This window comes from Zalophus californianus, chromosome 3, assembly GCF_009762305.2.
Source record: "Zalophus californianus isolate mZalCal1 chromosome 3, mZalCal1.pri.v2, whole genome shotgun sequence".
Classification (NCBI taxonomy): Eukaryota; Metazoa; Chordata; class Mammalia; order Carnivora; family Otariidae; genus Zalophus; species Zalophus californianus.
Genome location: NC_045597.1, coordinates 69,173,885 through 69,200,895, shown reverse-complemented (window position 1 = coordinate 69,200,895; position 27,011 = coordinate 69,173,885). Strand labels below are relative to the sequence as shown.

The 27,011-nt window shown below is 35.5% G+C and overlaps 1 protein-coding gene across 8 annotated transcripts in view; it reads left to right on the top strand.

Annotated features, from left to right (window-relative positions):
• PDS5B (PDS5 cohesin associated factor B) overlaps positions 1–27,011 on the top strand; it is a 195,472-nt gene that overhangs the window by 34,670 nt on the left and 133,791 nt on the right. For 6 of the 8 annotated variants that reach the window (XM_027590030.2, XM_027590033.2, XM_027590031.2 and 3 more), the window contains one exon: positions 18,220–18,270. The exons of the other annotated variants lie outside the window; for them this stretch is intronic. In XM_027590030.2, the coding sequence (XP_027445831.2) occupies positions 18,245–18,270 (26 nt within the window). In that variant the 5' untranslated portion in view covers positions 18,220–18,244. Of the gene's footprint in view, positions 1–18,219; positions 18,271–27,011 lie in introns of those variants that run through there. 8 annotated transcript variants of the gene reach the window in all.

Here is a 27,011-nt window from a genome sequence, read left to right as displayed (position 1 = left end):
GGTACATGTCTTTCTCTGATTGACTTATTTCACTCAGCATAACACTCTCCAGTTCCATCCACGTTGTTGGAAATGGCAAGATTTCATTCCTTTTGATGGCTGCATAATATTCCACTGTGTGTGGGTGTGTGTGTGTGTGCGTGCACACACACACACACCCACACACCCACACACCCACACACCCGACATCTTCTTTATGCATTCATTGTCGATGGACATCTTGGCTCTTTCCACAGTTTGGCTGTTGTGGACATTGCTGCTACAAACGTTGGGGTGAATATACCCCTTCGGATCTCCACATTTGTATCTTTGGGGTAAATACCCAGTAGTGCAATTGCAGGATTGTATGGTAGCTGTATGGATTAGCCTGGTGATGGGTATTGAAGAGGGCACGTTCTGCATGGAGCACTGGGTGTTATACGCAAGCAATGAATCATGGAAGACTACATCAAAAACTAATGATGTAATGTATGGTGATTAACATAACATAATAAAAAAAATATAAAATAACCCAGACTTGGTCATGGACAGCTGCACTGTCCAGTGTAGTGATCACTAGCTACATGTGGCACTTTGAATTAATGAAAGTTAAATAAAATCCAGTTTCCTGGATATACCACCCACATTTCAAGTGTTAAATGTAGCTAGTGGCTATCGTATTGGACAGCACAAAATATACATTTCCATTACTTTGGAAGGTTTCCTTGGGCAGTGCTGTGATATAGCCATCTTTTTAAATACATTGCTGGAGTTAGTTGGCTAATCCATGTATGTATGTTTGCTTATGAGTTTGTAATATTTTGTGGCTTTCAAGTCAAAATTACATTAGTTTCATAGAAAGAGAGGGAAAGTATTGTTTTTTATTTCTGTTCTCTGGGAGAGTTTTTATAAGATGAAATCAGTCTTAGAAAATTTGAAACACCTCATCAAGCCTGATGTTTCTTTGCAGAAGATTTTAATTTAATCAGTTTCATTAATGGTTGCTGATCTTTTCAGATTTTTTAACTTGTTTTTGTTACTCATATTTGTTTTGGAAATTATATCATCTGAGTTGTCAGATTTATTGCCATAAAGTGGGAGTTTGCAAACTGTTGCCTGCAGGCTGCCTGCTCCTTTTTGTAAGTAAAGTTTTATTGTAATAGAGCCATGCCCATTCATACTGTCTGTGGTTGCTTTAGTGCTATAAATGCAGAGTTGAGTAATTATGATGGAAGGCATGAACAAAAACATTTACTATCTAGTCCTTTAAGAAAAAGTTTGCCAATCCTTGGCTTAAGTATTCTTTATCATCTTAGCAATACTTCCTATAATGTCATAGTTACATCTCTTTTGTTATTCCTAATGTTAATAATGATTTTTCTATTCTTGATCAGTTTTTTTCTGAAGATTTTATTTATTTGACAAACAGCGAGGGAGGGGGAGCAGGGGGAGCAGCAGGCAGAGGGAGAGGGCGAAGCAGGCTCCCCTTTTGAGCAAGGAGCCCGGACACGGGGCTCGATCCCAGGACCCTGGGATCATGACCTGAGCAGAAGGCAGATGCTCAACTGACTGAGCCACCCAGGAACCCCTATTCTTGATCAGTCTTGTCAGATTTACCGTATTTTGGCTGTTTAGGTGTATTCTTCTAATTAGTTAATTTCTGCTCTTAACTTTATTATCTTCTTTATTCTTTGGGTACATTTTTTCTTTTCCTGGCTTTCTAAATTTCATGCTTAGCTTATTTATTTTAAGGCTTTCTTTTTCAATATAAACATATAAGGCTTTCAGTTTTTCTTTCTGTACTAGTATCTCTAATTCCATCAAGTTTTGTGGTTTTTTTTCAGTATCACTGAGTTATAAGTATTATTTGTGTGCTTTTTCTTACATACGGAAATATGTATCTTTTTGTTTTCTAATTTAATTACATTTTAGTCAGGTGTGGTGTGTGAGATTTAGATTCTTTGGAATTTTTTGAGACATGCATCATATATCAGATTGTCCTCAGTTTTTATAAATGTATGTGTCTTTGATAAGATTATGTAAGGGTGCAAGGTTAAATGATTCACAAATCAAGCTTCTTAATTATCTTAATTCAGTCTTCTGTATCTACTAATTTTTGTAGTGTGTAATTTATCAATAGTGGAAAAGTATGTTAAAACTCCTGTATTGTATTGGTGGAAAGTCATTTTATTTCTGTGGTTTTATCAATTTTTGGTGTATTTTTATTTTATTTAATAGTTTATGTAAGTTTAAAGTTACTTTCCTGGTGATTTGAATCTTTTACTCATTTTGTGATGACTTTTTTATGTCTTACCATTCTTTGTGTTTTAAAATGTTTAGTCTGATAAGAACGTAGGTATTCAGCTTTCTTTTTCTTACAGTTTTTATTTGCCCTATTTTTTCCCTTTGTCTTTTTTTTAAAAGTTATTTTAATATTACTGCAGACAATTTTTTAAAAGTTTTTTTTTAATTGAGTAAATTTGACGTATAATGTTTTACAAGCTTAAGGTGTACGGTGTGTTTGGTAAATTTATGTGTTGTGATACGATTGACAAGGTAGCCGTATTTATCACAGTACATAATTATAGTATAAGATTATTGTCCAAATTTATTATGCTGTGCATTTATTTTAGTACTCATTGCAAATTTGTATCTTTAAATACTACCCATCTTATTTCCCCTAGGCCCTAGAAATCAATGTTTTACTCTGTTTTGTATAAGCTTTAACTTTTTAAAATTCCATATATATGTCTTAATCATATGTACTTATGTTTAAGTCTTTGATTCACTTTGGATTAATTTTTGTGAGTGATGTGAAATAAAGGTCTAGTTTTATCGTTCTGCATGTGTTTCTCTATTTTTCCCAGCACCATTTGTTGAAGAGACTATCTTTTCCTCCATTGGATATTCTTGGTTCCCTTGTTGAATATTAGTTGACCGTATATGCCAGGATCTAATTCTGGGCTCTTTATTCTGTTTTATTGGTTGATGTGTCTGTTTTTGTGTCTGCACCATACTGTTTTTTATTACTTTGAAGTATAGTTTGAAACCCAGAAGCATGGTACTTTTGGCTTTTTTCTTTTTTCTCAGAATTGCTTTAGCTGTTTGGGGTCTTTAGTAGTTTCATACAAATTTTAGATTGTTTCTGCTATTTCTATGAAGTTTGACTTCGGTATTTTAATGGGGATTGTGTTCAATCTGTAGATGGCTTTGGGGAGTATGGCAAGTTTAACAGTATTAATTCTTCTAATCTATGAACGTGGGATGTCTTCCTATTGTTTGTGTCTTCTTTAGTTTCTTTCAGTGGAGTCTTGTAATTTTCATTGTGCAAGTCTTTGATTTTCTTGGTTAAAATTAATCCTAAGTATTTTTTGTTGTTGTTGCTATTGTAAAGCTGATAGTTTTTTCTTTTGTATGTATTTCATCATTGGTATGTAAAGGAGTGCAACTGATTTCTGTGTTTTGATTTTGTATGGTGCTATTTTACTGAAATCGTAGCTTATTATTATTATTACTTCTTTAAGATTTGCTAATATATTTTGGAGAGAGAGTGCACAGGGCTGGGCAGGGGCAGAGGGAGGGTGGAAGCAGACTCCCTGCTGAGTGCGGGAGCCAGATGTGGAGCTTGATCCCACAGGACCCCGAGATCATGACCTGAGCTGAAACCAAGAGTTGTACACTTAACTGACTGAGCCACCAGGGTGCCCCTATTGCTTAATTCTAAGAGTCTTTTGGTGGATTCTTTGAAATTTTTCCATGGGAAATTGATCCTTGAACAATACAGAGTTTAGGGACGCTGACCCCCTGTGCAGTCAAAAATCTGTTATAACTTTTGACTTCCCCCCCCAAACTTTAATACAAATAGCGTACTGTTGAGTGGAAGCCTTAACCAGTAACATAAACAGCCAGTTAACATGTAGTTTGTATGTTTATATGTGTAATATACTGTATTCTTACAATAAGATTAGCTACAGAAAAAATATTAAGAAAGCCGCAAGGAAGAGAAAATACATTTATAGTACTGTACTGTGTTTATTGATAAAAAGCCACATATAAGTGACATGGGCAGTTCAAACTTGTGTTAAGGGTCAGCAGTATAAGATCATATCATCGGCAAATAGTGACTTCTAATTTTCCTTTCAGATTTGATTGCCTTTTATTTCTTTGTCTTGCTTAGTTACTCTAGCTAGGATTTCCAGTGTTATATTGAGTAGGAATGGTGGGAGTGGGTATTCTTGCTCTTGATCTTAGAGGAAAACACTTTGAATTTTTCTCCATTGAGTATAATGTCAGCTGTGGGTTTGTTTCATATGACCATTATTATGTTGAGGTATGTTCCTTCTATATCCAGTCTGTTAAGGGTTTTTATTATGGAAGGATATTGTATTTTGTCAGATGCTTTTTCTGTGTCTTTTCAGGTGATCATGTGATTTTTGTGTTTCATTTCATTGATTTATGATACATTTATTGGTATGTGTATGTTGGGCCATCCTTGCATCCCAGGGATAAATTACACTTGGTCATGTTTTATTATCTGTTTGATGTGTTCTTGAATTGAGTTTGCTGATAATTTGTGGAGAATTTTTGCATCTGTATCCTGCTCTATAGTTTTCTTGTAGTAACCTTATCTGGTTTTGGTATCAGGGTAATGCTGGCTTCATAGAATGAGTTTGGAAGCATTCCCTCATCCCTGATATTTTGGAAGAGCTTGGTGTTAATTCATCTTTAAATGTTTGGTAGAATTCTCCAGTGAAGCCTTCTGGTCCTGGCTTTTCCCATGTAGGGAGCTTTTTGATTACTTATTCAATTTCTCGGTCTGTTCAGATTTTTCTGTTTCTTCCTGAGTCAGTGTTGGTAGGTTGTTTATTTCTAGAAATGTAGCCATTTCTTCCAGGTTATGTAATTTTTTGGCATGTAATCGTTCATAGTAGTTTTTCATAGTTTTGTTGTTGTATCAGCTGTAATTTATCTTGCAATATTGATAAGCAGTTTTTCCATTTTCATTTGTTTCTAGATAATTTCCCCTTTGATGTCTTTGATCCAGTATTGGCTAGAAGTATGTTGTTCAGTTTCCACATATTTGTAGAACTTCCTACTTTCCTCATATTGATTTCTAGTTTCATATCTTTGTGGTTAAAAAGATAGTTGGTATGATTTCTGTCTTAAATTTGCTCAGGGGTGCCTGGGTTGCTTAGTCAGCTAAGCGTCTGACTCTTGATTTCTGCTCAGGTCATGATCTCAAGATCTTGAGATTGAGCCCCATGTTGGACTCTGCACTATGTGGAGTCTGCTTGTCCCTCTCCCTCTGCTCCCCTTGCCCTCTCCTCCCCCATACATGCACATGCACTCTCAAATAAATACAAATCTTTTTAAAAATTTTGTTCAGCTTTGTTTTGTGGTCCGTCATATGTTCTGTCCTGGAGAATGCTCCATATGCACTTGAGAAGAATATGTCTTCTGTTGCTATTGAATGGAATATATTCCTGTTAAGTCCATTTGTTCTTTTTTTTTTTTTTTTTTTAAAGGTTCTATTTATTTGAGAGAGAGAATGAGAGATAGAGAGCATGAGAGGGAAGAGGGTCAGAGGGAGAAGCAGACTCCCCGCCAAGCAGGGAGCTCGATGCGGGACTCGATCCTGGGACTCCAGGATCATGACCTGAGCCGAAGGCAGTCGCTTAACCAACTGAGCCACCCAGGCGCCCAAGTCCATTTGTTCTTAAAGTGTGGTTCAATTTCAATGTTTCCTTGTTTTTTTTCTGTCTAGAAGATCTATCCATTGTTGATAGTGAGGTATTGAAGTACCCTACTCTTACTGTATTGTTGTGTATTTCTCTTTTAAGATCTGTTAGTAATTTGCTTAGTATATTTTGGTGGGAATATATTTATGATTATTGTATGTTCTTGATATACTGACCTTTTTGTCATTATATAAAGACCTTCTTTGTCTTTCGTTACCCTTTTTAGCTTGAAATCTTATTTTGTCTGATGTAAATATGGTTATTCCTGTCTTATTTTGGTTTCTGTATGGAATATTATTTTCTATCCTTTCTCTTTGAGCGTATGTGTGTTGTTAGAGCTGAGATGAATCTCTTTTAGGCAGGCTGTAATTGGGTCTTGTTTTTTTAATCCATCCAGCCTCTCTGGGCCTTTTGATTTGTAAGTTCAGTCCATTTATATTTAGGCTGATTACTGATACGTAAGGATTTACAACTGCCATTTTATCTTTTGTGTTCTGGTTATTCTGTCTGCTGTTTCTTTTTTCTGCTGTTTCTGTCTACCTTTGTATGTTGGTGGTTTTCCATGATAGTTTGTTCAGTGTCTCTTTTTTATGGTTTGTGTCTGTTCTAGATTTTACTTAATGGTTGCCATGAGGTTTACATAAAACATCTCATGGATAAAATAGTCTTTTTTCTGTTACTAGCATTTTGTCTTCATTTACCTATAAAGATGTTCCATCCTTCTCCTTTAATATTTCAATCTCACGTTATCTCTTTTTATGCTGATTTTTTTTAAAAAGTTACAGAAGCTATAGTTATTTTTAATGCTCTTTTCCTTTACCTTTCATGCTGTAACTTAGAATTTAATACACTCTCCTAAAAAAGTTATAATTTTCTAATTATATTTATCATGTTAATCGCTCCTTTCAGCATTTTTCATAAGGCAGGTCCAGTGGTGATGAACTTTAGCTTTTGTTTGTTGGGGAAAGCCTTATTATCTCCTTCATTTTTGAAGGATAACTGCTAAATAGAGTGTTCTTGGTTGGCAGTTTCTGTTTCAGTATTTTGAATATGTCATTCCACTCTCTCCTGACCTGTAGCATGTCTGCTGAGAAATCTGCTGGTAGTCTAATAGGGGTTCTTTCGTAGGTAACTTTTTTTGGGGAGGGTTGGGGTGCCTTTAAAATTTTTTTCATTGACTTTTGATAGTTTTAATACGCTGTTTTATGGAGAAGGTCTTTTGTCTTGAGGTAAGTTTTCAGCACTTATTTTTTTAAATATACTATTTGCTTCCTTCTCCCCTTTTTCTCCTTCTGGCATACCCATTAATCTTATGTTGGCTATCTTAATGGTGTTTGGTAGTTCTCATAGGGTTTCTTCACTTTTTTTTTTTGAAGGTTTTATTTATTTATTTGACAGAGAAAGACACAGCAAGAGAGGGAACCACAAGCAGGAGGAGTGGGAGAGGGAGAAGTAGGCTTTCCGCCGCTGAGCAGGGAACCCTATGTGGGGCTCAGTCCCAGGGCCCTGAGATCATGACCTGAGCCGAAGGCAGACCCCTAATGACTGAGCCACCCAGCCGCCCCAGGGTTTCTTCACTTTTTAAGAATCTCTTCTTCCTGAATTATTTCTGTATTCTTATCCTCAAGCTTGCTTATTCTCTCTTCTATTTGATGTGCTTTATTTTCAACGATTTCTAATGCATTCCTTAGCTCATTTATTGAGTTACATTCCAAATTCTGTTAGTTTTTTTTTTAGAATTTCTCTTTGGTAAGGTACTCTTTGTGTTCATAAACTTTATTCCTGAGATCATTGTCTTGCCTTTCTGAGTTTTCTTTTAGCTCATTGAATTTCTTCATGATGGCTATTTTGAGTTATCAGTTAGATGACAATATTTTGTGTCTTTGGATTTTGTTGCTGAAAAATCGTCATTTTTTAAATAATTTTTTATTGTTATGTTAATCACCATACATAACATCATTGGTTTTTGATGTAGTGTTCCATGATTCATTGTTTGTGCATAACACCCAGTGCTCCATGCAGAATGTGCCCTCTTTAATACCCATCACCAGGCTAACCCATCCCCCACACCCCCCCTCTCTAGAACCCTCAGTTTGTTTTTCAGAGTCCATTGTCTCTAATGGTTCGTCTCCCCCTCCGACTTACTCCCCTTCATTCTTCCCCTCCTGCTATCTTCTTTTTTTTTTCCTTAACATATATTGCATTATTTGTTTCAGAAGTACAGATCTGTGAAAAATCGTCATTTTCTTTTTGTGATATTGTATTACCACAATTTTTTATAGTGTTTGATGAAAAGTGCCTTTGCTGCTTGCATTTAGGTAGTAAACATCTTTCCTATTTATGTAAAGCTTTATTTCTTTTCATTCTAAAGTTCAACAGGTTGGTAATTAGAAGCCTTTTTGTTTTCCAGAAAATAGGGGGGAAGAAAAACCCAACAGTAAAACTGCCTGAGAAAAAAAGTGTGGCAGCAGATTTAGGGGAGGTGTGTACTTAGCACTTGGGGCTTTGGGTTTGCCCACAGCCCAGTAGGGGGGTTCCTCTGGTGGTTGGGGGGCTCCTTGGTGGGTCCTCTTGCCATAATCTTGTGGCAGAGAGTAGGAAATGCTTTTCTTCAGTTCTCCTTGTCTTCTTCCCTTTACCCTTTCCTTCTCTAAGTCACTGTGGTTTTTTTCTCAGAGAAAGCAGTAGGTTTTTCCAGCTGCAGCATGCATGGCTGAGCAGACTCCCAGTGATTGCCTTCATCCTCCACTTTCTTTGCCAGAAAGGCCATGCTGCCTCCCTGCTGGATCTGCTGCTTTCTCTGCTGCTGCTCGCCTCTGCAGCCTCCTATCCACCCACTCTTGGGTACACAGATAGGTGGATTGTTTGGGTGTCCTGTTGTGCTGTGCAGAGGTGCTTTTTATTGGATTATGGATGTGTGATTAGTTACAAGTTTAAGGAGAGAGAAAAAAGGAACTCACTATGCGATGATGTTGAGATCTTCCTACATTTTTTTTTCTATTAGGTGTGGTAGTTATAGTCTGTTTCTTCCCTTTAAAAAATAGTTGATACCCTTTAAATTCTCCATTGCACAGTTAATTTTAAGATTTAAAAACTTGGCCCTTTTCAAAATTGACACAAAGTTCTTTTTACTCTGATCAGCACTCTCCTCCCAATTTCCATGATGATGTTGCCCAGGATTTTAGTTCTCTTTTTTATCCCCCATATGAGACTTGTTATTATGTACAGTGTTTATTTGTATTTTGCTTTCCATGTTTATAATTTCTTTTTAGAAAATTTTTATTAGGGTTTTGAAGTTTGCTATCATCTGATATCTCTTAATTCTTTGAATTTTTCATGTTTGTTTCTTAGTCCTGTATTTTAGGTAGTTTCTTCAAATTACTGATTTTTATGACTCTTTTTCTACCCATTTATTTTATTTTATTTATTTATTCATAAGAGAGAGAGAGAGAGAGGCAGAGGGAGAAGCAGGCTCCCTGATACAGGACTCAATCCCAGGACCTTGGGATCATGACCTGAGCTGAAGGCAGATGCTTAACCATCTCAGCCACCCAGGCACCGCCTTTCTGCCCATTTTTAATCCATTTAACCCATTCATTGCAATTTTGAAATCAGCCATTAGTATCTTTGTTCTTTTTCAGTTTTTCCTGGTGATTTTCAGAAGCTTCTTTTTGCTAGCGTATCTTGTGTTTTAATTTTAAAAAACCCCTTTTACATTTCATTTGGCAGTTAAATTTTAATATTTGAATTCAGTGATTCATGTTCACACTTGGTGTTTCCTTAGGTGTGTATGATTTGTGAGCAGGACTTCTATTTTGTTGAGCTTAATACGTGGAAAATTGGGAGCTTATATTGAGAAGTTTTTTAATTCCACAGAAGCTTTGCTTTTCCATCTAAGAAATAGGACTTGTTATATATTGGGAACCTCCTGGGGTTTATATGTTTAAAGCATGACTCTCAGGTTCAGCTTGCCTCCTTGTAGCTGGCACAGAGCTGATAAGGACATTTGTGTGGAAGTGAAGGTGAAGTGTAGAAATCTCCTTATAGATTTTCCTTTTTTTGAGTTCAACGTGGTAACAGGTTTCTGCTGGATCTTTTGGGCTCTTTATAATACATAGTCTGTGTTACTGAATACGGATGTCTCAATTTTTTTTAAGTTGTATTCATTAGGCTCTTCACTGTCTCTGTTGATATTTAAAATTTTTAGTAAAGATTTTATTTTTTGCAAGAGAGAGGGAGCGAGAGTGCACTCATGAGTGGAGGGGAGGGGCTGGGGGGGGGAGGAGACTCCCTGCTGAGCAGGGAGCCCAGTGTGGGACTCAATCCTAGAATCCTGGGATCATGGCCTGAGCCGAAGGCAGACACTTAACCTACTGAGCCACCCAAGCGCCCACTTTTGTTGATACTTAGTTATCTCTCCCCTCACCCTTAACGGAAGGTTGGGACTATTGTGCTTTCAGGTCTCCAGAATTTTCTTGTTTTACCGTTGCTGCTTTTCAGATAGTCTACTTTTATTATGTATATAAGTTTCTCCAAGTTTCATTCAGAGTGTTAATTTAAAAATTCTTTAAAATTTCTTTTGTACCTTTCTGTATTTATTTTTATTTCACTTGGCCTGTTTGCTCTGATTTTCAGTTTGTGCACCTCTTTTGGACCCTCTGAGTCTTGTGTGCATGTTGATTTATCCTTATGCAGTTATAAGTGGGATTCTGAATTAGTCATTATTGATAGTGGGTGTGGGCTGCTTCAGCAATTGTACCAGTTAGGATTATTTTCTCTAGATGAGTTCTGCAAAGGAATGGGTGGCTCTGATCTTCTCCTGTGTAGGTTATCTCTGGTATGGTAAATGAACTGAGACAGGCTTTAAAAAAGTAGAATTATTTTTAGGGTATGTGGGTTGGGAGCATACTGGCAAGTCTTATGTCTCCCTGGAACAAGACAAATGGCTGAGAGAGCATTTGGGTCACAAAATTCCAAATGATTTATCTTGCAGTCTATGCCAAGTCAAGAAAACTCATATGAAAGCTCTTTGCCCATCTTAGTTCTGTTTTGATTTCTGGTAGCATTTCAAAATCCTGTTTGCTGTGTTATCTGAGCTGAGATTATTAACAGGAATTAGGAAATAAGTTGCTATAGAGGTAAGAGTATGTTACTGGAAGATTCTGTTTGCTTGTTTGTTAATTATGGTGGGCCAAAGCTAGGGAAGCTTCCATTTTATTGTCTTCAGTCCATTCCACCCCATTTCTTCTTTGTTGGGGTGGCTTCTGGAGTTTTGGTTTTCCTTCTGTCAACTATCAGCATTGTCAGTGACCTTCTGATCTCTAACGCTGCTTCTCTTTCTTTGGTCATTTTGATGGATTTGGGGAAGAGGAGAGATGAATGTTATAATGTGGTTGACAGCTGGCAAAATCAGTTGTGTTGAAAAAGATTCAAAAGTTTATTCTTTTGTTTTCAGGTAGAAAAGTTTTTTCTTAACTAGAGAAAAGATTTTGATGATTTTATTTTTTACGTTGAGCTCTAACGTATGCATGTTCACTCTTTTCATATTGTTTCCCTCCCTTTTCCCCACCCTTTTTCTGTTGTTTTTGTTTGGTTTTTGGTATGCATAATGAGGTGGAAATCGTAAGGTTTCTCTTTTCTCTCTTTTTTTTGTTTGTTCCTTTATTACCAAATAACTTTTTGTTCTCTCCTTGCTCCTCCTGTTCGCAAACACTGAAAAAAATTTCTTTTGATAGCTTGAGAAGTCATTGAGGCAATTTCTTAGGCCAGAGGTTTTTTGTAAACTGGGTTTCAATTGGAATAGAAGATCTTATGAATTACACACAAAAAGGTTATTTAATGAGACTTTTTTTTGTTGTTGTTAGCATATTTATGTATTGGGTTGTATTGCAGTTAAAAAAAAAAAGGTTTGAAAGTCATTGTCCTGGCCTTAGGCTGTTGATTGTAACCTGTGCCTCCCAAGAGTCAGTTTTTCAAAGGAGATCTTCTGTGGTGCTGAGCTGTTTTAATTGAAAGGCTGGGGCGCTTTTGCCCCTTTACCTTCAGCAGCCCTAGCTGTTTGTTGAAACCTCTGGGTTCCAGTGACTGCTGTTACCTGTGTGGAGGATGTATGCCAGAGTGTGGTCCTAGGCTCCTTCTCAGCCACAGAGACTTCTGCTTTTTAGATATTTTGTAATTTAGAATTTGGTGGGGGATTTTGAAAAAAGGGCTCAACTGCTAAAAAGTGTTTGAAAAGATTGTTAGATAACCAAGACTTTGAGACTAAAGTAGTCCTTGTCTTTAAATAAACGTAAGACAGGCAACATTTGGGTACTTTTTTGTTTAATTATTGTATTCAACTTTTAGTTTTGTTTCCTGGTTTTCTAGAATGAAATGTGATGTGAACGCCCTATCATTTTCATTTTTTATGTTTTCAGTCTTTGCAGTTTTTTATTTTCTTTAGCCCATTACCAACGAAGATAGGGTAGAGATGATGTACCCTAGTGCAACTTACAAATATCTGTGAGAATCCCTTGTAAATACACGGTGAGAGGTTCCCAAAAGTGCTTGACTTACAGTGCCCTTAGTGTTTCATTCCATTTTTCATAGAGCCAAAAAATAATACTTAATAGTCCTATTTCAGTTAGGTACAAATAACTTAAGTATTTATGGCCTTGGAATTACATATACACTGAAAGAAAAAATATTTTTTATTCTTAAATAACAATAATTACTTATTAGTGGGATGTGTTTGCCTATAGGTCATAGACAAGCCCTCAAGTCTTAGAATCAAATTGGATTCTGCAACCTCATTTCCTATTTCTCATTGATTTCCATGCAGTACTTTTTATCACATCAGCTGCCTCCAAACCCAGTTTCTCAAAGATGTGGTACCTTCAGAAGGAATGTAGAATGATCTCATGTTGAAATGAAATTACCTTGAGCTAGTAGTTCATTTGGTGTCTGACAGATTTTGAGAATTGTTATGTTTTCTTTGATAATTAAAAAAATCCCATAATGCCTGTGAGTTTGCTTTGGTGTCCTGGGTGTTTTCAGATGTCTTGGAGCATCATTTGGTAATTGCAGGTGTAGGGGTTTACAGTTTTTAGAGCAGTTAAGCAAATTGTTACTGTCTACATTTTATAAAAGAGAAAATGAAGCCATTTCTATAGGATAAGCTATAGGTATTTGTATGAAGCCTATTCAGTTGCATCTTAAAAGACAGTCTGTATTCTAAAGTTTACTTCTCATGGCTTTTTTTTTTTTTAAGTACTTCATTTTCTGTGAGTTTTTATGCCCTTTTTGGAAAAGAATACTTAGGTTTGCTAGGGGATTGAAAAGAAATATTTTCTTTCAAAGTGAAAGATAGCAAAACCATTTTCTGTATTGATGTTCTTTCTGTTACTTTGTTTTCCTGGGAAAATAAATGAAATAGATCAAAAATTAATTTTCAAGTGAGTAATTGAGTAATTGCATTAGTGGATTTGTGAATAACAACTCAACCAGTGTTGGAGAGCTGAATAGTAAGAATTGCAGATAACTGTGTAAGCATATGATATAATAAGATAATAAAATTGTAATGTTTCAGACCTGGAAGAGATCTAAGATGGGTTGAGGATGGAGATGAGGGTTCGGTCATCAAATGGAACTCACTGGGTCATGTAATTGAATTCTGTATCTTTTAGGATCTTCTAGTGGAAGGTGATGAGAGGAAGGAAGAAAGAGGACTGGTTAGAGAGAGATATTGTGATTTTATTCTTGTTAAAGTCAGAGGTGTCTTTGACAGTTCAGAATATTTGTACTCTTGGCTCCTGCCATGATATACAACCTTGAATACCTTTTGCCTAGTCTTCATTTAAAAATTCAATTTTAAGAAAAAAATGTTAACGAAGAAAAGCAAAGCTCAAAGAATAGCAGTCCATAGTAATTGTAGATTATTGGCTTTTTGTTCTTTAAGGATTGCTTTTAAAAATGCTTTATTACAAGTACTTTGAGATAACATATGTATAGGAGGAATGTTTTCCATCCCAGGCTCAAATCGTGTTTATATTCCATTTTTACATGCGTAACATTGGAAATAATTTTGAATTCTGTATTTCCCATTAATTTCTGTACGTATTTTTCCATCTTTCTAGAAGGGCTTTTATTTTTGGTAAATGTGGTGGTACTTATTTTATGAAAATGTCATTATACCCATATTTGTGTGTGTGCGCGCATCACGCGCACACACACACTTGAGAATAATACTTTTCTCCTCAGCATTAGTATAGATTAGCTGATGAAACTTGTTCATTTTAACAGCTGCACAATATTCCATAGGAAGATTTACCACACTTCATTTAGCTGTTTCCTTGTAGATGTCAGGTTTTTTCCATGTTTTTTGTTTTATTTTTCCACTATCAATAGTGCGAAGATGAATATTCATGTACAATTTATACTGACATTTTTGTTCTTGTGAGATCGAGTGAGAAGAGGGTTTACTGGGTTGAAGGGAATGTGTCTTTAAAATTTAATAGATATTATGAATATATTTCTTCTTAGAAAGGCTGTAATAATTCACATTTCCAAAAACACTGACAGATAGCTGGTTTTCAAGTTGTTCCTTTGGGATTTCCTTCACAAGAAGAGTTGGGGTCATTGGGGTACTGATCACCCGGTTCAGCAAGAGCAGCTCTTTTAATCTGTTCACTATATTAGACATTGTTATAAGATTTTGGTTAGAAGAATGAGTTTCATGATTAAAATAGTTTTGAAGTTTGAAGAATCATTGCTCTGTGTAATTAGGGTTTTTTTTCCTAGATTAAATTAGACATTGAGATTACTAACTTTTTCGATGCTTGTGTTGGCTCCCCATTCCTGTAGAATTGTCTTTATTGAATCATATTTTAAGTACTTTGAATTGGGGCGCCTGGGTGGCTCAGTCGTTAAGCGTCTGCCTTCGGCTCAGGTCATGATCCCAGGGTTCTGGGATCGAGTCCTGCATCGGGCTCCCTGCTCTGCGGGGAGCCTGCTTCTCCCTCTCCCCTCTGCCTGCTGCTCCCCCTGCTTGTGCTCTCTCTCTCTTTCAAATAAATAAAATCTTAAAAAAAATACTTTGAATTGTGCTTTGACTTGCATTGAGGGATTAAAAACAGTAAATAAAACTCACTTCTGTGCTTATTCTAGGTATGTTGCAGGGTTATCCTTCCTATCACTTAACTGACCTACTGAGGGTTCAGTGAGGATTCAGGTGTCAGAAAAAGTTTCACTTACCCTAAACAAATTTTAGGTTTTTCAGTCATAGACAATGTTAGTCTTACAGTTGATATATCTGATTTCTTCATCTTATGCTCTTTGAGGTTAGTTTCCTAGTGATTTATTGGTTATGTACCATAATTAATAGCATTCCCTATTTTGCTTTTGAAATAAATAAAACCAAGAAGTTAGGTATGTTCCTGTGGCTCTTTCCTGTCATATAACCATGTAAATAACTTCCAATTCTGTTATTCAAGAGCTTTCTGATCCTGGATAAATCAATCAACTTTTCTTGACCTTGGTTTGTTCATTTGTTAAATAGGGATGATAATAAAATGACAGTTGGTGATGATTTTTCAAGAACATCTTTTAGTAAATTCAGTGACAGGTTTTATAGGCTTTTGTGATGAAAGAAAAAAAGGAACCATAGCACAGCCCATTGATATTAAATACGTGACCGCTAGGACAAATGTGGCTCAAACCTGGAGCTTTCAGATGTTAACAAATATGTATATATATATTTCAGGTTTTGTTTTTGTTCAGATTTTGTATTTTTTCCTGATTCAGTCTTGGAAGAGTGTATGTTTTTAGATATTTACGCAGTTATACAATCTTCCTAGTTAGTAACCCAATTAAAATACTAAAGCATCCCTTAATTTTATTTTTTTTGAGTCATTAGCCTTCTAGATATTATAAGTTCTGCACCTTCTCTCTAGAAAAAAGCACATTTTCGCACACATGCAGACTTTACTCTTTCAGATGACTACACGGTTCATAGACCTCTTAAAGACCATTTTTATGGGTTTCCTACATGGAACTTCAATTTAAGGACTGATTGGGAGTCTTGTTCTCAATCTAGAGCGCATTTTGCCCTGCGGGGGAATTTGGCAATATCTGGAGACATTTTTGGTTTTGTCTAAAACTAAGGGGGATGGTGAGGTGTGTGTGTGTGTGTGTGCGTGCACACGCATGTGTCTCTGTGGTACTGGTATCTGGTGGGCCAAGGCCAGGCATGCTGCTATCTTGGAATGTACAGGAACACTCATATGCTGACCCACAATAAAGAATTCTGAGCAAAAACATCAACCAGTGGTGCTTAGGTTGAGAAGCCCTGATCTAGAGGAAGAAATGAATTGGATTTCCATCAAGAATCCTTTATAATCCTTGAAATCTAACTGGGCTTCATTGCTGACAGTTGAGTAGTATGTTGTTCAAGCTTGTAATCTTTGGGCCTCACTCTGTCTTGAATATTCTTTTTTTTTTAAGATTTTATTCATGAGAGAGAGGTAGAGGGAGAAGCAGACTCCCCACAAAACAGAGACCCCAATATGGGACTCGATCCCAGCACCCCAGGATCACGAGCTGAGCAGACGCTTAACTTACTGAGCCACCCAGGCGCCCCTGTTTGAATATTCTGCTGTTGGTATTTGTATAATTTATTTTCTTACTCTTATTCAGGTTTCTGCTCAAATGTCACTTCATCAAAATGTCTTTGCAATCTAAAACTGCTTCCTTCTCCACTTACCCTTAATTTCCTTAACATTTCACATTACCTAACACACACACATACTTATTTGTTGTCTGTTTCCCGCCAACTTTAAGTTCCACGAGAGCAAGAATCTTTACTGCTGTATCCCCTGTGGCTCAAACAGTGCTGGGGTATATAATAGATGATCACATATTTATTGTTAAAAGAATGAATGGCATGAGTCTGTATTGTGGTAAGCTTGTGTTGTTTATTTTGGTAAAGCCCTATGTTTTAGAGATCAGATGTGCAGATGGTAAGGTTAACAACCTTTTGTGAAAATTAAGGGTTTCTTACCTAACTCCTCACCTGGATGTAGCATAAGCTGAGTGTATCTGCTAAGCAAGGATTAAAAAGAAATAGGTCTTTGATCTAGAATATGAATCAAGTACTTGAAGTTGTATTTACTGTTCTTCAAACTTGTTTGACCATAGTAAATATCTGAGACATCCTTAAAAATGGGAAATCTGAAGTCCCTCCCCAAATCTACTGAATCAAAATTTCTAGAGGAGAAACCAGGACATCTTTATTGAAAATAAACAGGAAAAGTATAGTTTTCAACAAATGATGCTGGAAGAACTGTATTTCTACATGCAAAAGAATGAAGGTTGAACCTATATTTCAAACAATATATAAAAATTAGTTCAAAGTGGATCAAGAACCTAAAGAGTTAAAACCATAAACTCTTAGAAGAAAACATAGTGGTAAAATTTCATGACCTTGGATTTGGCAATAAATTCTTAACCATGATATCATCAGCAAGAGCAATAAAAAAAAAATGGATAAGTGTGGCTTCATAAAAATTAAAAACTTGTGCATTAAAAGACAATGTTAAGAAAGGGAAAAGACAGTCTACAGAATAGAAGAAATTATTTGTAAATCGTATATCAGATAAGGATTTACTATCCAGAATATATAAAGGATCCTGCCACTCAACAGCAAAAGGACAAATAACCTAACTTAAAAATGTCAAAGGACTTGAATAGACATTTCTCCACAAGGAATCCGTAAAATCCTAAGTATATACCAAAAAGAATTGAAGGTGGGTTCTTGAAGAGTTATTTGTACCCCTATGTTTATAGCAGTATTTATAATAGCTACAGGTGGAAACAATCTGTCAACAGATGAATGAATAAACAATGTATGGTATATATGTACAATGGAATGTTATCCATCATAAAAAAGAATGACGTTTTGATACTTGATACAACATGGATGAATCTTGAAAGTATTCTGAGTGAAATAAGCCAGACATAAAAAGGACAAATACTGTATGATTACATTTATATGAGATACTTAGGCAAGTTAATGAAGACAAAGTAGATTAGCGATTACCAGGGGCTGGGGAGAGGAGGGTATGGGGGCTTCTTTCTTAATGGTTATACAGTTTCTGTTTGGGGTGATGAAAAGTTTCAGAAATAGATAGTGGTGATGGTTGTATAACTTTGTGAATATAAACAGTGCCACTGAATTGTACATTAAAAATGGCAAAAATGGCAAATTTCATTTTATATATATCTTACCACAATAAAAAATTAATAATGTATACCAAAAGCTGTTGAATTGTGTACTTTAAGAGTGAACTGTCTGGTATGTGAATTATACCTCAGTAAATCTGTTTAAGAAAACAAAAACAGGCATTTATGTTTGGGCAGCAGTACCAAAGAACAAAATTGGGTTGATTTTGGCCAGGAAGAATATAAGGTAGATATTGGCAATTATCTGTTATAAACATAAAAACTCTTTCTAATTCTCTCATGGCAGGAGCAGCAGTTTCCTAGTCAGGGTGATGCAGCTGCAAAATACATCTAATAGGTAAAGAAATTATTGGACATAATGCAATTGTGAATAACTGAAACAAGTAATATTAATGAGATTAAAGTACTTGTGCACACTTTCAAAATTTATATATTAAGGAATATCTTCAAATATTTATGTACTATGTTTGTTTTGGTATGTTTCCTATTATAGGGAAATTGTGAGAACTTTATCAAATTAAACTTTTTGGTGGACTTCATATACAGATTTATCTTCCAGTCATTCTCCTCCCAGTTTAGTAATTATATTTCCATCTACAAGGCACATAACTTAAATTTTTAAAAAATTTTGTTGTGGTAAGAACAGTTAACATAATAGAGAACAGGAGAGAAGTATGCTTTAGTGGGAGAAAAAAGGTTAAGACAGTAAGAAAGCTCTGCCCATGAATGGAAAATATCCTGACCCTTTCTCAGACCATACCAGGTATGGTCATTTATCTCATTGGGATCCCTGTTACTTCCCCTAACCTTAACGTCCCTCACCCAGGGAACTGAGAAGAAAATTGTTTACAGAGGGCTGCTATGTTCAGTTATAAGGCGTATGGTGTAAGTAACTTAAATAGTGCCAACTCAGAGAGACCTGTACTTTTATTTTTTTGAGACCTACACTTTAAAAATCCAGTACATCTTGCATAATACTACATTGTATCTCTTTAAGACTGCAATAAAATGGACATAAATGTACCATCTGTATTGATACCTAAGGACCAGAGCATACTGTATGTAAAATGAAGTGCACTTATTAATTCTACCTAATTAAAAGTAATATAGTATTTATAATGACCAACATTTAATTAACAACTTTATCTTAAAGGTTTTGTAGTTACAGTATTGTAAACTTAAAAATTTTAAAGTTCTCTTCACAAAAAAAGAAAATTTGTAACTTGTTAACTAGACTTATTTTAGTGATCATTTCACACCATATACATATACTGAATCATTATATTGTACCTCTAAAACTAATATTAATGTTATGTGTCAATTATATCTCAGTAGAAGTTTAAAAAACTTTAAAATGTGGGACCATATATTATGTTTGAAGTTATAGTGGATGTAGATGTTTGACTAAAAAGATTGTTTAGATTTATTGTGTCATGAAGAAAAATATGTTCTATAACATATTTTTAAAGAACTTTTAAAATATGTTCTATAACATATTTTAAAGTGATCATCTAGATCTATAGATGCAAAAAAAAAAAAGCCTGAAAATCCTGATGCAAAATTGCCTTTTTTACAAGCAGAAGATTTAATAGTGTCAAGAATCCTTAAATCTGTGTTCATCTATTTAGTACAGCTTCAAGTGCAGATGAGATATCTGTGAGACTGTTTCCCTCCGTTTAACAAAAAATTGAAGGCTGTTTTTAATTTTGCTGAATCTTTTTCTCTTACTAATACAGTACTACCTTCAAGGGCCTACATCTTGAGAAAACCTGAACTGTTATATTTAAGGCTGAAAAGTTTGATTATGATGCTGGGAACAAATGCCAGTGGAGACTATGCCTGTATGTTATTTGGATTGCTGTTGTTTTGCTAATGTTCTGTTTTAACCATTATTTTGAAAAGTGATTTTGCAAAATGTGAGATTTTTCTAGAAAGGCACATATAACAACAGATACCTGTACTGTTTGTTTTTTCAGACCTAGCATATTTTCGTGCTTTTTTTTCATTGTTCAGTGTTTCCTCTGCTTCACAGTTACCTTGAATCCTAGAATCCACACCTAGCCATTCTATTGTCTTCCACAACTTAAATTCCAACTCTGTGATACGCTGCTGACAACCTTCTCTACCATCTGACAGAATGAATTGTTCTCTTTTGTGTTTTCTTTATAACACTCATTTTATGTGTGTAAGTCCATGATTTTTAGTAAGTTTAGAGTATATAACCATTGTTCTCCAAAGATTACTGGTGTCCATTTATGGTGATAACTTTCTCAACCCCAATCCCAGATGACAACTCATCTGTTTGCTTTTTTATGGATGTTTCATGTAAATGTAATCTGTGCAATATGTAGTTTTTTGTGTCTGGCTTTTCTTATTCAGAGAATGTTTTTGAGGTTCATCAGTGTTATATATCAGTGTTTTATTCCTTTTTATTCCTAATTAGTTTTCCATTGTATGGATGTACCACATTTTGTTTATCCATTCATCAATTAATAGATATTTGGGTTAACTTTTCGGCTGTTAAGATGCATTGTTACTTAACTTTGCATATAAAAATCTTCATGGAACACTTTTTTAAGTGCAGGTGTTTGGGCCTGAGTGTTAGGAGATTCAGTTGAGTTCCAAAAATTGGGAACCATTAGGTTAAGGTTTGGGAATCAGGTATGGATTAGTTCCAGTATAGTTGCTGGATAACTTCAGCATAGTTAATCTCTTTGATCCTCAGTTTCCTCATTTATAAAATGGGCATAATCATGTAGTTCATCTCATAATTAAGAATATTTGTTGAGCTCTTGCTTTTTTGCCCATCACTGCATTATGCATTTAGGTATACAGTAGTGAACAAAATTGGATTCTTGTTCCTGTACAAGTTCAGAAGGGACATAGACATTAGAGGATAAACACCTATAATTATTATAAATCCTTTGAAGGTAAAGTACAGGGGTGATGTTGAGAGCATGTAATAGAGATTTAATTTAGTTTGGGCAGACTCAGGAAAGCATACCCGAGGATTGACATGTGAGACTTGAAAAACCAGAGAAGGGATGACAGGAGGAAAGAGTTTTTGAAGCGGAAAGAATAGTACACACTGAGACAGAAGGATCTTGGTTTGGTGCTTTTAAGAAATAGAGGTGTGACAGGAGTATAGTGATTAAAGTGGTCAGATTAGTATATTTAGAACTTATTCTAAGGGCATTGGGAACCTATTTAAGTATTTTGAGTTAAGGCAGTGATATGAAGAGATTAATGTACCTTAGTACATTAGATCATTAGTGTTACCATAGATCGTCCTAGCTGCTGTTTGAAGAATGAATTGGAGGTGGCTTAGATTAGTTGTGGTGAAATGATGGACAAATAAAAATTTGTATTTAGCGGGTAGCATTTACGGGACTTGGTTGCTTTTAAATGTTGAAAGGGTCACTCCCCCAATTTTCTGGGAGGAACGAGTTGGGTACTCTAAGTCACCATATACAGAGAGAAGATAGAAGAAGGAAGGTTATTTTGGAGGGGGAAGAAGTTGGGAGATAGTTTGTTGTTTAGTTTTGGGAATTTTAAGTTCAATATGCCTTTGTGAATAAACCAAGTGGAAATGTTAACTAGTTGTATATGTGGACTAGGGTTCATAAGAGATCTGTTGGTGTAGGGTATGTATTATTTTAAAGTCTTTGGAGTAGGTTTTAAAAAGCCTAGGGCAAAATTCTGGAGAAAAAATATAGGTTAAAAAGTGAATAGGGGTGCCTGGATGACTCAGTAGGTTAAGCATTCGACTCTTGATTTCAGCTCAGGTCTGCAGGGTGTGAGTTCAAGTCCCGCTTTGGGCTCCATGCTAGGCATGGAGCCTACTTAAAAAAAGTGAATAAAGGGTAGGAGGAATTGAGTTCTGATGAATTACTAATATTTAGAGCCTGGATAGAAAAGGAAACAACAAAGAGAAGAGTGACCAGTAAGGTAGGTGGAAAATCAGGAAGAGATAAAATGGAGTAAAAACCAAAGGAAAAGAATGTTTCAAGAAGGAGGGTTCGATCAACTGTGTTTCATACTGCTGAGCGATTAAGGATTAGAAAAGTGTTCATTTGATTCGACAACATGGAAGTCAGTGATGACTTTTAGTTAGCTTTTATTGCATAGTGAATCACCCCGAAACTTAACAGCTTAAAACAACCACCATTTATTTGGCTCCTGATTCTGCAGGTTGGCAGAGTTTGGCTTAGCTGGGCAGCAGCTGGACAGTTCTACTCATCTGGGTCAGCTTTAGTGATCTCTCACTTGGGCTTCCTCATGCATCCGCAGGTATACATCTGTGATCACCTGCTAGTTTGGCTGGGGCTGGCTTGTTCATGATGATCATGGCTAGAATAACTGGGACCTCTCATTTTCTAGTGGAATAACTTCTGGGCTTGTGCACTTCAGTAGAGTTCCAAGAGCAGCAAGTCAGTAACCTCAAAGGCAGAAACACTAAGCTTGCCAAATGTCCCATTGGATCAAGTCATAAGATCATTTCAGATTCAAGGGCTGGAAAAACACTTTTCTTGATTGGAGGAGCAACAAGGGTGTAGATGCAGAGAAGGGAAAAATCTGCTGCTGTTTTTGAAGTCCGCTACAATGATTATGGCAAAAGCATTACTGCTGGTGATGGTGGGTGTTGGAAACAAGATTGTTAGTATAAAGACTAGATGGGAACTGAAGACGTGAAGGTAGGAAATACACTTTTTGAGAAGCTTGACTGTGAAGGTAATTTGAGAGAGAAGATAGTAGTAGCTGGAGGGGTATTTTTAGTCTAAGCAGGTGTGCTCTAGTATTCCTTCCACTCAAGAACAGAGTCTATTGGGTGCTAAGAGAAGGGATCTAGTAGACACAGGGTACTTATGCAGAGGAGAGAGGAGACAGCTAGTGAGGTCAGTCTTTGTGGGATTTTGTGTACCTATGAGAGGATTAGTTTTTGATAGAAGGCTAACATACTTTCTAATAACAGGAAGGAATGAGAGAATGGGTATAAATACAGTAGGTGGGCCAGTAGATTAGTGATGGGAGACTGAGGGAAGTTCCTGTTTGTTAGAGCTTCTATTTTCTCAGTGAAATGAAGGCAAGTTTAAGAATAGGGGGTTGTGCAAGAATGTGTACAGCGTGAGGTTTGATGTGCATAGAAGAATACATAATTTTATTCCCCCACTGAATAGGACATTGAGCTGATGACTGACTAGAGAAATACCAATCATTCAATAAATGAGAGATACCATCATTATTAATATAAAAAATACTATTTTAAAAAGATTTAACAATACTTTTTGTACTGTTAGTTAGAAACTGGTATTAGTTGAGATGTTTTAGGTCCTGGGGCTCTTTCTCTGTTTGAACCAGTTAAGTTTAACCTTACTCCCTTCTGTAAGATTGATGATCCTTAAAAAGAATGTAGGCAAGAAATACATTAAACATTTTATAAATAAACATTGCCAAAAATATGAACAAAATGAGTTTGTTTTCTGAAAGGACTTTCTGAACCATTTAAAATTACTTTGCTTAATCAGAACTCATAGGGATAACTACTAAATACACTTAATTTGAATTTAAAAAAGATTATTTCAAGTTACATGGTGCCTTAGTGGTAACATTGTATATGGAAAAAAGCTTTTTGTTCGAATAGTTGGAAAATAGGTAAATGTGGCCTTAAGGTTATATACTTAGGGAAAATTAACATAATTTATTTATCTTTTATTCTCTTAGAAAACACAATAGCTTTTTAATTGTCCCTGGCCTAAGAATAAGCCTAACAACTTCTTTGTAATGACTGTGTACTGGAAGGGTTGTCTTTATGGAGGGCACCATCTGCTGGTTATAAGAGGTACCGGTTGTGGGAAGACTGCCCTTTGCAGTTTCCAGACTCTTCACAAACCTTTTTTCCTTCTAATTCCACCTTTACCTGAGTAAAGTCCCAGGAAGAAAAAGGGTTTTTAATAAACATGGGAAAGTAGGGATTCTAGTAGTGGTTTGATTTGATTTGTGACCCTGAACTTGTCACAGATTGGGTTTTTAAGCAAATTCATCATGAAAATGGCAGATGCCTGTCTTTATCTCTTCTCACATCAATTAAAAAGTGATTCCTATTACTCTTAACCTTGCTCTTCTTTCCCATTCACTGAAAGGATCTTTAAATATTTTTGCTTCAGTCTTATTTCATCTTAACACTTATTTACATCTGATAATATCAGAATGAAGAATGATGATACCATTGATTTTTGTTCCTAGAACTGTCAGTATGATTTTTAAAGAGACTGATATATTTCCTTTAATTAATAATCATTTTGTTTGAACTTATTCAAAGATTGTACAAGCTGTTTAGTATTAGAATATTTTCTTGTGTTATTTATCGTTCATACTGGACATAAAAATGTAAATATAACAACACATTGCATACAATGAAATTAACTGTTTTCTGAAGGTATGCATTTCACATTACCCTGAAAACAGGGAAATTCTGGATTATCATGGTTTTGCTATAAATTGGTGAAATTTGTGTACATGTTAAATGGAGAAAGGAATTTGTCCTTTGTTTTATAGTGTATATAGTACATAAAATGTATTCTGACACTGGTCAGTTTTATATGTTTTTTAAGTACAGTTGTTATTTTTTCATTTTCAGTGTATCTACCCTACCTTAAATATGAGTAATTGTAATTCCACGGAGATGAAATAAATTGTCAGATAATTTCTTTGACAGTCTTAAACCTAAGAGGAGCAGCTATATATCACTATCTCTTATTTTTATTTCTGATAACAATTGAAGATCCTACGTATTTCCTATATCCTTCCCTTCTTCCTCAGCATTGCTCCCTTTCCATCTTCTTTACACCTTTTTTCTCTTTCTTTACACCTTTCCCTCTTCTTTGCACCTTTTTCTCTTTCTTACACCAGTTTGCTGTTTATTCCTATTATTCTCTGAAAACTTCTTTCTTAAAGATCACCTTGCCAGGTCCAAGGGAGTATTTGCTGAGGTCGTTTTGTATGTTTCAGTAGTATGTATTTCTGAAATATTGAGCACTGTATGCCACCACCCCTTCATCTTCAAACATTTTTTTTGAGGCTTAAAAAAATTATTTTTTGCTTTTTTACCTTTTCTGACTCTCTTCTCTTTTTCTTCCTGTCCCCTCCCCGTATCAGTATAGATGTTTACTCAAGGTTCAGTCTTGGTGTCTTAGCTAATCCTACACATTTTCTTAACTGATCTTGTAAATTCATAAAACATGAGCTGTACATGGTCCTAAAATATTTTCTGGCCTTGGTTTTTCTCTAAAACTTCAGATCTACATTTTGAGTTGCCTTCTAGACCAAATTTTTTTCCCAAGACTTAATCTCTCGATCGTTTTTCTCTATCTCCATTATTATGAGGGCAGAGATTTTATGTATTTTGCTTATTATTGCATTTCTAGTGTCTAGCATAGTATATTGCACTAAGTAAATTCCCAGTAAATATTTAAGTGATTGACTTTCAAGGAACAAAGGTTTGAATCTTGTAATCATCTTCTACTTCTCTTATTTTTTTTTCTACTTCTTTCTTAAAATCATTCATAAGTCTTTGAATCCGTTTTCTTATTTTCCCATGATTGCCTGCAGTCAGCTCCCCCTTCTGACCTGGAATTTTGTAGCAGTTTCCTAATTGGTTTTACTGTATTTGATTTGATTTTGCCTCTCTCTGGTTTGTATTGCCTGTTGTAGCCACCATTTCTTAGAAGAGTTCTGGTCATTTATTCAGCAAGGATTTCCAGAGTACCTGCTTTGTGCTAGGCTCTGTAATAGATGCTAGCATAAAATTGATATGCTATCCTTGGCTTACAGAGCTTACAGCCCTAGTAAGAGAAACAGACATAAAATATGTTCACTAAATATGATGTGGTAAGTGCTAATTATGATGTGTTCAAAGTTTTTAGCTGTAGGGGGAGGAGCCTTGCTCTGCTTGGAGAAGTCAGGGAAAGTTTAAACATAGACTTATAGACTTGAGTGAGAATTTGAGGTACATAGAGTTTGCTTGGTAGACAAGGGCCAGTAAATATGTCTTATGCTGAAGAAACAGCTTATATATATTCATGGAGATATTTCAAATCTGCTTCTCCTGTTTATAAAACTGAAGTGCGTACTGAGTAGACCTGCCCCTTTGTTGGTTGGCTCTTATCTTTTCTTCCTTAGCTCCTTTTATTTCCTTCCACTTTTTCCTTCAGTCACACTTCTAGATCCTAAGTAACAAATTCTGAACTTTCTTCTCTAGATTAGTAACACATTCTGAACTGTTTTCTCGGTCCTTTTTTTTGTTCTATATATTATTACCAAGTTCACTCCCATTCACTTACAGAAGTGGGCTTTCTTTCAGTTTTTTATTTTCTAAGCTTGTTATTTCTGTTAGGATAATTTTAGAATTTATTGTGATTTAATTATTTAGGGGGACTTTGTCGAATAGATTTTTGAGATCCGTCTTACTCATTTTGCCCTATAGTCACTGCTAAAGAGTTATGTAAGTAACAAGCACTTGACAAATTTTTGACTATGACAAATTTTTTGACTGTGTGGATGAGTTTATTCTGCAAAGGCACCATGTCTACATTAATTTAGTTGCAGTTTGTGGTTACAGTTGTGTATCTCTTGTTAGGAATGGTCAGTATCAGCTTTTACTTCTGTCAAGAAAGGCAGAGACTTTGTTACGTTCCACGTGCTGTGGAAAACTGGGAATCCTGTCACATTTATTTAACTTCCCCTGAAATGATTTGTTCTGGGCCTTTGTTAAGTATCTTCTTTGGTTGAAGGAACACAGCTATGACTTTGGTTCTTGCTTTTCCTAACCTGAGGTCATGTAATTGTTCTCCTGCATTATATTCTAAAAGTTTTTATATTTTGCTTTTATATTTAGGTCACGAATCTACCTGGAATTCATTTTGTGTAAGGTGTGAGGTATAGGTATGATGTTATTTGAGGGGGGGGGCTATTAGAATGTCTCAGAACTTGAAAAAATTTAAAAAAACTTAAAAACTTTATTGAGCTATAATTTACATAGCATAAAATTAATAAATTTTACCTATTTCAGGTGTACAATTC